The following is a 13,873-nucleotide window of genomic DNA, read 5'->3' on the forward strand; positions in this document are numbered from 1 at the left end:
TCTGTCCATCCTGCTGGGCTTAACACCTACTGGGGACCCAATCAGGCAAGAGCAGAGTTTGGACACAGCTATCACCATTTCCTTTGGGCAGGTATGACTGGATACTTTGAGGACTTGGCTGGAGGCAATTGAAAGCCAGGATCAGAAAGGAATATGCCCATGGCACCCCAACAGCCCATCTCCCAGCTGCCAAGGGCCAAACACCAGCCTGGAAGCTGGCCTTTCCGGAAGCTATGGGGACTAAGCAAAGGTCCTCTGAGCCTCCAGGGCTGGGGAAGAAAGGGAGGAGGCAGTCTCAGCACTGGGGGACATTTTGTCTTCCAGAGGGTGTCCTTAAAGCCGGTTCCAGGAACTGGCCCGCCAGAGGAGCGAGTGCCGTTTCCAAAGGCCCTGATGCAATCCAAGCAGAGGAGCCGGGGCAATTAATTTATTATCAGACAGACGCAACAAGCAGGACGTGTCTGAAAAATACCCTTAACGTAATAACGTCAGAACATAGCGTCAAGTCCAAGTCCGGCTGGGGCCTGGTTGTCCCGGCTCAGCTTCCAGCTCTGCGCCCAGGGCTCAGCTCAAGGCCCACATCCAAAACCTGTTTCCTGACAGCGAGGACCTTCCTTCCTGCGGCTTTCCCAGCCCTTGGTATTTCCAGTGTCTGCTTCAAGAATGAGAGCTTTGCAGCCAGCTCGGAGAACACAACGTCTCCGGGCCTCCCTGCAGCCCTAGTAAGCTAGCAGACAGCAGAGCCACCGGCCTGGCTGGAGGCCCGGCTCTCCATGCTCAATCCACAGATGTCCCCAGCAGTGTAGGCCTGGGGCCAGCCATGTGCAAACTTGCTGGGGTTGGGCCTTCAAATGCTCTGGGAGCCTGGCAGGGGACAGGAGAGTCTGGTGCTGGGCTCAAACTGACAATCTTCAGTACACACCCTCCTCTTTTCTACATCCCTAGAGTAGAGCTCTGCCACGCTCAACAACCTGAGGTGTGGGATGGGAAGTCAGGTGGGTGATGGGACATGGTGTCAAGACTGAGTTCATTTTGGAGAGCTGCTCCTTAATCTAGCCTAGGCCCTGGGTCTGTCCCACACAGCACAGAGCCAAGGGCAGAATGACTCATAGGCATTGGTACCTGCCCATATGGAGCTTCCACCTTGTCAGCTCTCCAGCTTCTACCCATCCAAAGACTGTCGTCAAGATGGGGCCTCATCACTGGGTAATATCTCCAGGATGTCCAAGGTAGCCATTTCTACTCTAGAGGGCCACCTCCTGCAGGAAACTGGACATGGTCAGCATGGCATCACAGATAGACCTGTGACCAAATCCTTCCTCAGCAGCTCATGACCTTGGACTTGCCACCTACCTCTCAGCTCTGTGACTCATCCTTGAATAGACCCTACTTCTGGCTCCCTGGATTCTACCTGGGCCAGGTTCTCTAGTGATGGGGAGCTCACTACCTGTCTCTTGTTCAGCACCTCTAAGGACAGGGGGTGAAGTCAGCATCCTCCTCCCCAACAGTTAGGTACATCTCTGGCTTCCACAACTGTGCCCTGTTACCTGGCTTATCCCACTTCTCAAAATATAGATCCAAGTTCAGGTGCCCTTCTCCATCCATACACACACACACCCCAGTTCCACACGTACCCAGCACGTCTGCTGACTTCTTCCTCTCCACAATCTGGATGTCTCGGGCACCAGCTGGGATATGGGTCACCAAAGAGTAACCTGGAGAATAGGAGCATCTGTGAGAAAAGCCAGGGAAGGCAGGACACAGAAGGGACTGCCATTTGTCCCCTGAAAAGCCACTCCTGGGTGTCAATGCCATCTCTGAGCTCCAGATAGGAAAGGGGCACCTGCCTAGAGGTTGTCCCAGATGTCCGTGTGTGATTTCACCTAGTCCTGTTGAACGGTTCATGTTGTCCAGGAAGCTGACCCTCTTCCAGGGCCCTTGCCCAAGTACACACACCCTTTCCCATCAAGAACATTGGCCTGCCCCAGCCCCCCACAAGGGACACAGTGGACTTCAGGGACTTTAAACATGCTGAAGCCCACAGATTCAGGTCATGCCCTGCTTTATCACTTGAGAGACCCTGGTCTCAGTTTTCTCATCTAGTCCAGAAACATCAACACCAGCACTATGTTGACACATGGTATTCTCAATTTCCATCTTATCAGAACATCTTGCTGATGGCCAAGGCTTGACGCCTCCACACAAAGAGAGTGGATGTCGACTCTTCAAATCGAAACTGACCACCCTACAAGGGCTACTGTCTACATGCCTGGACTGTGAGAGGTACTGCCTGTCATTTCAGACCCCACCACCCAGGCCTTGGTATAGTGAGGAGATAGCCACAGACAATTCCAAACACAACAGGGAGCAGGAACTGGGGCAGGGAAAAAAAAGAGCCACTAGCTGCTAGTGGAGAGGGCTCTGGCAGGAAGAGTTAATAATAACAGAGTCATCTCCTAGGAAAAGAGAGGGGTCTCGGGGGAGGGTTTGGTAGAGTTGGTGTTTCTGTCCTGAATTCTCTGTAGAAGGCAGCAGGGTCCACACTCAAGCCATCGATGGCCAGATGTTCCTGCCTCGTCCCTGACCCCACCCTCACCTTACAGGTCCCTGAAGAGCCTGCCCTGACTGTGTCTCGCATTGAGCTCCTTGAGAAGCAGGGGTGAGAGGCTCTGATCTGTAGCGCTGAGCTATTTGTGTGGTGCCCACTGCCCCATTGCATCTGACGGAGGGCAAACTGTCCATGTGGTTGGTGTCTCTGGGCAGAAAGCAGGGAAGAGATTCTGATAGCATGGCCATAAGACGAAATACTGATTGAGGCTTCAAGACCAGGAAATGGTCCCTTTGCTAAGACATGCTCTCTCTGTGTGAAACCCTGGCTGGTCTAGAATTTGCTATGTAGACCAAGGTGGCTTCAAACTCACAGAGATCCTCCTGCCTCTGCCTCCCAAGCGCTGGGATTAAAGGCGTGCATCACCACAGCTGGCTTTAATTTTCAAACTAGCAAGTGGTTCACAAAACTCCTTGAGCTCGACTCCCATGAGCTTCAGGACATGGTCTGGTCTTGAGCATGGTTAGGGAGCACAGATCTTTCCGGGCAGATATGTCGCTCTGCAGCTAGGACCCAGGGCCTGCTGCCCAGGGTGAGACCCAAGGCCTTAGAAGCTCAGGTCACCTTAACCCTCTGCTCTCACTGCAGCCTTCAGCAACAGTAGCAGCCACTGCCGTAACAGCAACGTCCCCAGATGTGGATGAGTTAGTGCTGGCCAGACCTGGCTCTGTGCCTGGTTGGGAAACACTCGGCGGAATCAGAGGGATCGTCTCACTTCAGCCCCAGCCTGCCCAGAGGGGGCATCACCAAGAGCTCAGGCCCTGTCTGGTGGGCCTTGCTATAGCGTGTGGTATCTGACACGAAGCTGAGTGCTCTAAAGGAGAGGCACTGCCTGACCTCTGACCTCTGACCCCTGACTCTAGCTCCACCTTGAATCCAGCGGAAAGTTGTGCAGGCAGGTGCGTGGAAGAAGGGAGGGACAAGCAAACAGACCAGCTTTGCCTCACCCCACCTTTGGCAGGCCTCCAAAGAAAGAGCCTCTGCCCACCACACGAGAAAGACACAGCAGTGCTTCATTCTCGGTGACTTCCTATGGGGACTCTTGGAGCCCACACTGATTCTGTGATCGCCTCTCCTGTGAGGGCAAGCAAGATTTCTTGGCTTTCTGGGCCCTCCGGTGGTCTCACTACGACTCCCTTGCCTCCCTAGGAGAACTGGAGCCTTCAAATCCCACACTGGGCCTCGGTTTCCCCATCTGCTAAGTGGATTTCAAGTCGCCCTCCTCCCTCTATAATAACTTAGTTTGACTCCACACACAGTTCTTGGGACACAGCAATGCATTTGGTTGAGCATTGGCTGTCACAAGTGATGGATGAAGGTCTGTCTCATGCACGGATCCCAAACACGAGTCGGGTCAGGCCAGTGCCAGACGCAAACACAAGGTCATTAAACACAGCACGAGAGAGGGGAGTCTCAGGATGAGCCCAGAATCCAGCGTGTCCAGAGTCAAGTCTCACACACTCTAAGACTAATGTCTCAGTTTCCCCATTCAGCCCTCCCTGAAGACTGCCTCACAGGCCAAATGTGATCCCCATGCTGTGTCCTCTGGTGTTCAGATGATGTGAAGGGCCCCTTTTTATTGCCTGTCGGAAGGAGTCTTACACCTCTGCCTGGGCCTGGGTGGAGAAGGAGAGGGCCTATGATAGGAAGCAGCTGATCCTGGACACCTACCTGGCAGGTGAGACAGATGGACACGCCCACCCAGCCACACCCGCCCTTACCAAGATGATTGTTGCCCTTTCGGTAGTTTCCTGTCACGTGGGTGCAGCTGCTCCCGTCCCCCTGGCAGACGCCGCACTTGTCCAGTGTGTGGGTGGAGAAGAGCACTCCGTCACAGCCAATGGGCTGCAAGAAGCAAGGAGAGAGGCTGCTGAGGCGCTGTGGCTGGCACTGGGGCGCCACCGCCTCTGGCAGGCAGGTGGCCAGCACAGTGAGGACGGCCATACTTTTGGTACAATGTTTAACAACCTCACATTTTCCAGACACGCAAACCCCTCTCAGGTCAGTGAGCTTGCAGGAAGTGCCATCGCGGGCGGGCACCATGAGCTGCCTCTGGCCATCCACAGTGGTGCAGTGCAGATCGCAGGGCTTACTGGAGATGTGGACGTAGTCATCTGGGGGATGAGGCAGAGAGTCTCAGGGGAGAGGGTGCTGGATTCACACACACACACCCTCCTCCTACTGACATAGCACCCTTCCCATTACAAAAAATGGGGAAACTGAGGCTTGAAAAGAAGGGACCTGACAAAGTGTGGGTAGCAGAAATGAAGTGAGCCCAGTCCAAGCTCTGAGCTCCAAATTCTGCCTCCTTGTGAGAGGGTGTCACACCTGAGATCCACAGAAGGGTTTCCCGGGGCAGGGGGACTGGACACCTCAGCACTTCCACAGGGGGGAGGAAGAAGAATATAGCTCATTTACACCGTGCCCAAACAATCTGTTTCTTCTCCCATGGGGAGAGGGGGTGAGAACAGTGGGCACGGAACAGCAGGCATGTCCACAGTCCCATGAGACCTTGGCCGGTCCCCATTTGGGGTTGTCTGGGCTGGTTCCTGTCTAAGCCCTGGGGACAGTGGGAGAGTCCTGATCTCAGAGGGCAGCCCTGCAGGAAACTGAGCTCTATAATCTGTTACCGGTGATGTCATGGGGGAGGGAGGGAACAGACCTCCAGGCCCCCTTCTCGAGAAGTGGGATCTGCTCCAAGCTCTGTAGATGACCACCACAGCCTTCAGCAAGACCTGGCTCTAGGCCTTAGTTTCCCCATATGCCCACCCATAGAGCTTATTCCTGAGGCTCAGGTACCCACCCGGGTAGAGAGGCTTCCATTGGTATGCCCGGCCATCATACACACGGGAGTTGAAGGAGACACACTGCTCTTCACGGAAGCTCCTCCCATCCGGTGGACACTCCTGGAAGAAGAAGGCACAGAAGCTCCAGGAGGAGCTGAGCAGGAAGGGGCTACAGGCAGATGACCCTTGGGGGCCATAGTCCATGTCGCCCCTGCTCCAGCCTCCATTCCCTTCACTTCCAACTACTCAGAAGGGCCAGTGACGATCCTTCCAATACCGCTGGGTATCAGCCTTCCTAATACTCTGGATATCACCCTGAACTTTTCAGCCATACTGTGGAATAGATGGGACACTGGCGGCTCTGCCCACACCCCCATCCTCTGGCAGACTCTGGCAGCATGTGTATATCTGCACACGTGTACACACATGTGCACAAAGTGCCTGCAACTAATCCAGTGCACTTGATAGCTACGCATAGGGACTGAATCAGAAGGAGGGGACTCTATAAGAAGAACCTTGGGGGTACAGGAGGCAATTGCCCATGGTGGAGCTGGAGTCCAAGCTAGGTTAGTGTCTGCCTCCTTCAGGAGCTCCCGAATGTCCACCAAATCCTGACTCCATGACTGGCTGTGGCTGCTAACTTTCCTTCAGCTCTCACACCCCACATGGGCACTCACAAAGACAGACTTCCAACAGCTCAGATGAACAAGCCAAGTAAGACTGGCAGAGCTGGCACCTCCACCACCACACCCTGGTCCCACAGAGAGTGCTCCTCAGAGCCCCGGAGCAGAATCAATGCCTCCTCCCAAGCCTCTGCCACCTTGGTGTCCAGCCAAGGCTAACGAAACAGTGCACACAGGCGCACCTAAGAGCTGAGGTGAGAAGCCCGGGGTGGCTGCCCGGCAAGACTGCTTCATAGGTGGGAAGATGGGATGGCTGTTGTGGCTTTCCTGGTGTGCAAATGTGCAAGGCAGATTGGACTGTGGTGGGAAACCCCAGCTTCTGGAGCTGCACTTAGATTTCCAGGATCAGGTGGGAACCCAAGCCATCCTACCACATCCAACATGCAGGGAACAGAACATGCAGCATCTGAGGCAGGAAGGGCTCGGTGTGAGCCTGGGCATCAACCAGCCTACGTGGGACTCTCCCTGAGAGGATAGTGTCAGCAACAGGATGTCCGTGGTCTAGGGGCAAGACCAAGACCTCGGAGCTTTGGGCATCTGTCCTCACCTGCACTCTGCAGAGCTGGTACCGTTTGGATGTGCCCACACAGGTCCTGTTCCCTGCTCCTGGAACAGACTTCCTCCTGGTGGGAAAACGTGGTACCAAGCCAGGATTGGAGTGATAGCTATGGGTCCTGACACCTGTTCTGTCATGCATGTATTAGCTTCCAGTAGCTTCCCAGACTCCTAGGACAACATCTGATTCTCCTCTATATTCCCAGCACCAGCAACAGAGCTGTACTGTACAGAACTGTGCTGAGTAACAACCAAGTTTGCTGAGGCCTGTGCAAACATGCAAACACATGTGGTATCATGTATGCCCAGAAACATGAGCTGGCTTTATCATGTTTACCCCAATGATGCCACAGATGAGGAAATTGATGCTCAGAGATTAAGTGCCCTGTCCAAGGTCACAAAGCTTAGAAGTAGCAGAGATAAGACTCAAACCCAGGTACCTCTGAGAGCAAAGGCTCTTAATAACTTGCCTGTGCTCTTCCCTGCTTCTGTAGCTCATGCTTCAGAAGACAGGGGGGATCTCAGTGACAGAGCCCTAAAACAACAGACTTTGCTTTCTGACATTCCCTCTCTGGCACCCCAGAACACTGTTGCCAAGGATCTCTCAGAAGCCCCATGCCCAGTGGAAGTCAATGGGAAGAGGAGACTGCATATATCAAATGCAAGCCCGGAAGAAAAGCCGCCAAGCCATGGACCAGGCTGCCCCTGCCCACCCACCCTTGGAGGTTTCAACAAACTCACCTCTGTTGCAGGCAGTGGCGCTCCTGGGATGTCACCCCGCCCCCGCAGCTTCGGGAGCAGGCCGTCCACTTGGTCCACTCCCCCCACCAGTAGGCAGTGGCATCAGCACCCCCCTCCAGGCTGTTGGATGTGGGGCTGTTGTCCTGGGTGAAAAGCCCCCCAACAGTGAGCAGAAGGCTCAATCACAACACAGGCGAACCTGCACCCCAAACACCACCGGGCATCACTGGCAGCTGAGGGGGAAAAGGATGATGCATCCTCCTAAAGGGCTGCTGGCTGGGTCTCTCAGAAACCTGTGTTCAAGTCTCTCAGATGGCCTGAAGAGAATTCCATTGGTGACCACATGTGCCCCACGTCTTAAGGGCTGAGCATCTTGAGATTTGGCGAGGGCCTGAAACGTGTCTTACCCTACTGTGCTTTCTCCCTCACACCTCACACTACCCCAGCATCTGCAGGCTCACCCCACACATAACTCCCATCTATATGTTTGACTCTAGCCCCTTGCTGGAAAGAGAAATACCAGACATACCTCACTCTCTGGCTAGCTGGTCAGGGACTACAGGATGGTCAGATTCCCAGATCGGGGACTAGTCTAAATGGCTCTCTGAGCAAGTTTCTGGAGCCTAAGGGAACACCGAGACCCCTGGGCATGCATGGCATATGCCCACTCTTACTACACAATCCTCCAAACTCAGCCTACTTGAGAGTGAGCCCAACACCTGGCTGAGAAGCTGGGGTTTGGGGGGGGGGCCACCGGACAGTGCTACTCACCGAGGCCTCAGTAGATGCCGTACCCCCAGCCACAACTGCCATGGCCAGCAAAGACCAAGCCCAGTGTGAATTTTGCCATCTGCCGTCCATCCTATGAAGCAAGACCACCGTCACTACCAGATCAGGCCCTGCTGTGGAGAAAAACTCTCAGGGTCCTCCCAGTGCCCCAGGTGGTAAGGTTATCTGGGATCCTATGTTAGTGGCTGCCATCTGAGAGAGACTGAGCCATCCATCTGGGCTCAGCAAGAGGCTTGGTAAGTGATTACAGATGTCTGCCCGGCTTAGGCACAAAGGGATGGTATGAGCGCCAAGTCTGAGCCACCCTTCATCTGAGATCTTCTGCCAAGCTTTGCCCCTGGAGAACGGCTGTGAAGAACAGAGACGGATGGCCTAGGAGGTTGGAGGCCCAGCCTGGTAGAGAGCTCATTATGAAGAGGGATAGCAACCGGGCTCAGCCCACTGTCTTGTCCAGAGCACCTTGGGAGTTTTACCTGCTTAACACTGGCAGGCCAGCTTGAGCGAATGGCCACCCCGTAGAGTTCATGAGCGAGCTGTAGAAGGAGTGTCCTCCCTTTGCTCCCTGCCTTCACTTGTTGCCCCGCCCAGTGGTCCTCAGGAAATGGCAGCCTCCCCTTATCAGAGGAACATCCTCATAGCTGAGTATTCAGCAATCTGGTCCTCAGGTGGGGGCACAAATCGGGAGTCTGGGCCCTGCTCTCCAGAGAGAACATGGAATTGCAGGAGGTGCAGTAGGAGGTACAGCTTGTGCCTGTGTGTAAACGGCCGGCCCGGGGCACCTGAAGCCCAAACACCCACCAAGGGTTAAGGTGAAGTAAATGAGAGAGAGCTTCCAGTTCTGCTGCTTCAACTCCCAGAACCGCTCCCCTGAGTCTCAGCATAAACCTTGTCTTAGAAAGGGAGCTAATGGCCTCTAGCTAGAGTTTGTCTCAGGTGGGTGTCATCGGCTGGCCCGGGAGTTAGACAATGGGCTTCAGGAAATACCAAGCCCAGAGAGAAAAGTCAACTTGCCCAAAGCCACACAGCAAGGCAGCTTACTGTCCCCACACCTCACAGCAAACTTAGGGGCCCAGTCCAGCACCCGATAATTCCAGGGGAAGAAAGTCTAGAGATTGTCTGCACCCTAGAAACACTGACACCAACTTCTCTCTCTCTCTCTCTCTCTCTCTCTCTCTCTCTCTCTCTCTCTCTCTCTCTCCCTCTCCCTTCCTCCCTCCCTCCTTTTCTCCTTTTCTCTCTCCCTCTTTCCTCCCTTTCTCCTCATCCCTCCCTCCCAAAGCACCTGCAGGTGTGTGGGAGCTAAGCCAGCAACACCCTTACACCCAGACAGACTATGCAATGGTACTGAAAATCCTGAAATGTGGAGCTTCATCCTTGAGACCCCTGCATCCCACCAGCGGTCCACCACCTCCCCTCTCCCATCTGCCTGCTCCTCCCCTGCAGGTCTCTATCTACATCACCATTTTTACTCCAGCTCAGAGCCCCCATCCCACATAGTCCCACTGGCCTCCATGGTTCCCCAGTCCCTGCCGCCTGCCCGCCAAAGACAGGTGCCCAGTCAGCCTCACACTTGGTTTTCATTAAGGATCCTAGACACTGCTGGATTCCAGCCAAGTCCAGCTCAAACAGAATCCATCTCTCCCTAGGGTCCAAAACCTTCAATAGGCCCGCAGCAGGGGTTTGCATCACAGACAGCAACTGCTAGTACCAAGGCTGTAGCCAGCCTTGGGGGCCACCCAGCCACAGTGTGGTGCAGGTTGCTCCCCCTTCCCCTAGGGTTGAATACCCTCCCCAGGGGCTAGGATCTCCCCCAGCCCCATTCTGAATAGCTGTCTGGCCTGGAGTGGGCTGCATCTCACACCTCCCAGAGAGCACAGCATGAGCTGGGACAAGTATGTGGTGGCCTACCTCACCCAGGGTCAGCAGGTTGTCCTCCCAGAGAAAGGGGTGAGAGTTAGCTGCCAGGTGCACCGTGCAGGCAGATGAGGGCAGAGATGTGCGGGCTCTGCCTGTCTCTCGTCCTGCTTCCCCAGCTGCCTCCCTCTCCCACTTCAAAGAGCATTCAAGGGAGGGGGTTCCCAGGAGGGGCGCTCAGCCCAGTGGCTGCTCTGTGGCCGCAGCTGCCTTTATAGCTGTCAGGCAGACGGGGAGGAACTCACACTTCCCACCGCTGCTCCCCCGCCCAGCCTGCTGGCGGCTGGCCGGGCGCACACTTTAACCCGCTCTGCGCCTCTGGAGCACGGCCAGGCTGTCCAGCTGCCTGCTGGCTGCTGCCGCCACAGTCCAGAAGCAGGGAGTGAGCCTGAGACTGGCTTCCCTGGGTCCGGAGTGACTGACCCTCGTGGAGAAACTAGCCTGAGGTCACGGGGAGGGACACTGGCAGGAGTGGAGCAGAGTCCCCGGCCCCCCCATCTAACTTCAGCGTCCATAGGAGGCTGGGAACCGTGTGCTGTCCAGGCTGCCAGCTCCTGTTCCCCCGGAGGCTCAGAGGTCTGGAGGTTGTGTGTGACCAGGCCACCCCCCCCATCCTTGGAAAAGAGATCTGAACAACTGAAGAGTTGGGGGGCATCAGAGATAAACCAACCAATGGCTCCAGGGAGAAGAAGAGGCAGCTACAGCCTGCTGACCAGATGCCGAGGAGGATCAGGTTGAGGGTGGGCATGGGGTATTCTGCAGATGCTTGGTATCAGTCTGGCTGGATCCCACACCAGCTGGTCAGCTACTGGCAAGCAAGCTGGACTCCAGGGTTCTGGTCCTGCTGAGCTGGAGCTGAAGGGTGTACAGCTTCCGTCCTACCTGTGGATTCTAGCAGACTTCGAATGATGACATGTCTGCTCTGACATATCTGGCCCTCCAGAGCACTCCATCCTGGAAAACAGGCACCTTCAAAGGGCAAATGATACTAAAATATCTCATAAGATGCCTGAGCCATTTCATCCATGCTCCTGCCTCTACAATGTAGGGACCGGACGTCCTCTTCCTCCCCCTGTCCCTTCTCTCTCCCTCCCTCTGTGCTGGATGGTGAACTTCTTCAGCTGCCTCTTTGGGCTGCTAAGCATTGTACCCTGTGGACATACTGTGTTTGACCACCAGACAGAGTCCAGAAACAAAGCAATCAATGGTAACAACAAACACCCAGCCTTGTAAGGCTTGTGTTAGGTAACAAGCATCTTCGTTATCTGTACTTTACAGATGAGAAACTGAGGCTGAGAAGTGGAGTGACCTGCCTGAGGCCACACATCAAAGTTGGGACAAGTATAGGTTGCTGTTCTTCTCTGTCACACACCCTCTCTTTCTGCCTGGTTCTTCAAAGTTGCTGGCTGGCTCTTCCAACTTAGACCCTAATGGGGGCCAAGCAATCGGGTCTTACTCTCTGCATGTTCTGTGGCAGCTGACCTAAGGGTATTCAGTTTCTGCTCTTTGGTTACCTGACCTCCCCTGACCCTTACCCAGGCCCACACTGCCCCCTGGGGCCAGCGAGTTGAAGCACAGGCATTCTATTACCTGTCATAAAGCACATACATGTGAATGCACGTGTGCACAGGATCTCACAGACACAGATCAGATCTCTCTTATTCTGGAAGCCTCTACCACTATTCTCCTCCATTCTGGCTGACTATCAGGCCCTGCACAGCCTGGAACAGAACCAAGCTCTTCTGGCACTTCTGGCTCCACATGCCCCAGTGCCAGGGTGACTAACAGTTTCCCTTGGGAGGGACCCCACAGCCAACTGACACAACCATCCAGCATCTTCCCTTGGCCTGGTAATCAATGCACAGGCCATAGCTTGGCCACCTGGAAGACAGACCCATGGGGCCAGTATCCGGCTGGCATTGTGACCTCCACCAGGGTGTGACCCTCCAGACCCTGGCTCCCTGCATTAGCTGTGCTTTCATTTCCCTGCACCTGACTCTTTGGAGCTTCTAGATTCAAGACTCTGTGGCAGCCATAACATAACTACCTGGTCCACATTGGGCTGAGGATTTCAGAGACAGAAACAGATTCAAAGTGCCACCCCCGCCCCCAAGTTCTTCCTCCACACAAAGATGGCTGCTACTCTCTATCCTCAGTGGGTTCCCTCACACCTGTGAGGGTAGCTACTTAACTGTCAAATGCCCTGAGCCAAAGAAGTACAGCGTTAAACAAGTGATAAAAATGTCATGATGTTCCAGGAGAGGTGCACTGAGGAGGAGAAAGTCTTGTCCAGCTTTCTGAATGAGGACATTTTGCTCTGAGTCCCATAAATAATCTGTCCATGTAGTCCAGGGAGCCACTGTATCCATGTTCTCGATTCCACTTACCAAGTTTCTGGGGCCCGAGGTAGCCCAGGGTCGCCAAAGGAGCCAGCAGCTCCAGACCACTGGTCTGGCTCCTGTCCGACTACCTCAAGACCCTGCCTCATCACTCTTCCCCACATGCTGAGACCCTCAACGTGCTCCTCTAAGGCTTCTTGTTCTGGGGAGCTCCCCCCAAGAACCCACAACTTTATTTGGCTGGAATGGCTTCTCTGACTGGAGGCTGGGACTCCCTCTGAGGTACAGCTAGCTCGAAGCTGAAGGAAGGACAGTCTTGAGTCACTGCCCCTCCACCCACTGCAGGCTGCCCAAGAAGGGGGCTGCAGACTCCGGGGTGACAAGAAGGTGAGAATGTCCTGGGCTGGACCACCACACGACTTCTGGGTTCCCCGCCTATCTCACCCAGGAATACTGGCTTTTCTGCTAAGTCTACACAGGAAGTTCAAGTTGAGGAACCCAGGCCTGTGGCTAGGGAAGACTCCAAGGTCCTTCCTTGTGGTCTGAGATTCCACAAGAAGAGGGGTTCCTTTCTCTCCAGATCTAAGCAAGGACAGGGTTAGAAGTCCTAAGGTGGCTGGAAGTGAGCTGCTGCTGAGGAGCTGGACACCCAGGCCAATGCTAGCCAGGGAATGCTGGTACTGCACCTTCACTGCTCCTGGGACATCACAGCTTGCCCGCGGTTGGTCTGTACACAGCAGCAAAAGCCAGGGACATCCCAGGGGACCAGCAAATCCAGGAGAAGGTCTCCTGCCCAAGGGACCCATGGGCATCCCAACCAACTTCTCTACCACTGGCCTGTATCTTCTTATCCAGGGATTAAGAGAAGCATACTAAAGAATGATAAAAAGTTTGATTAGGCCTTCTTGGGTAGTTAGGGCTTTGAGGTTGAAACCTGAATGGTTGAAAGTGTTTTGGGAATAGCTTTTTCAAGCCAGATTACATCTAGAAGCTGGAGTGCTATATTAAGACCTAGAGTTAGATTTTTTTTGGGGGGTAGGGAAGATTTACAGAGCTATGGGCAAGTTCCTGGGTCCACAGAAAAACCTGGCATGTGGCTGTCTCCTCTGGCCACATACAGTGAATGCCATTTGCCAGATAGTCTGGGGGTTAGGTAACAGCAGGGAATCCAGAGTTGAACCCCAGCTCTGCTCTAGCACCCAGCTCCAGAAGGTAGCCAGGGTCTTCCCAGGGTGAGAACCCACCAATGTATGGAGCAGACCACACAATTCTTACTAGGGGGCTGGCCTGCCCTGAGCCCCTCGGTCTTACGCAGTTGCCAGCAGAAGTTCATGGGGACATAAAGCAGCTGAGGTTTCCATGCCAGACCTTTGCATGACCTTCTGGCACGTTAAGGGGCCACAATGTCCTGAGGTACTTGTACTGGTGACAGCTGCCAATCACAATCCCTGCGCTGCC

The 13,873-nt window shown here is 54.6% G+C and overlaps 1 protein-coding gene across 3 annotated transcripts in view; it reads right to left on the reverse strand.

Annotated features, from left to right (window-relative positions):
- Adamtsl2 (ADAMTS like 2) overlaps positions 1 to 10,273 on the reverse strand; it is a 32,843-nt gene extending 22,570 nt beyond the window's left edge. For 2 of the 3 annotated variants that reach the window (XM_037204651.1, XM_037204652.1), the window contains exons 1-8: positions 10,071 to 10,273; positions 8,145 to 8,235; positions 7,374 to 7,516; positions 6,625 to 6,700; positions 5,412 to 5,514; positions 4,577 to 4,722; positions 4,330 to 4,453; positions 1,635 to 1,715 (exon numbers count right to left, since the gene is read on the reverse strand). In XM_037204651.1, coding sequence (XP_037060546.1) covers positions 1,635 to 1,715; positions 4,330 to 4,453; positions 4,577 to 4,722; positions 5,412 to 5,514; positions 6,625 to 6,700; positions 7,374 to 7,516; positions 8,145 to 8,234 — 763 coding nt within the window. In that variant the 5' untranslated portion in view covers position 8,235; positions 10,071 to 10,273. The remainder of the gene's footprint in view (positions 1 to 1,634; positions 1,716 to 4,329; positions 4,454 to 4,576; positions 4,723 to 5,411; positions 5,515 to 6,624; positions 6,701 to 7,373; positions 7,517 to 8,144; positions 8,236 to 10,070) is intronic. The other variant, XM_028858714.2, reaches the window with a different exon arrangement.
- Between the last annotated feature and the right edge of the window lie 3,600 nt (positions 10,274 to 13,873).

This window comes from Peromyscus leucopus, chromosome 4 (assembly GCF_004664715.2).
Source record: "Peromyscus leucopus breed LL Stock chromosome 4, UCI_PerLeu_2.1, whole genome shotgun sequence".
Lineage (NCBI taxonomy): Eukaryota > Metazoa > Chordata > Mammalia > Rodentia > Cricetidae > Peromyscus > Peromyscus leucopus.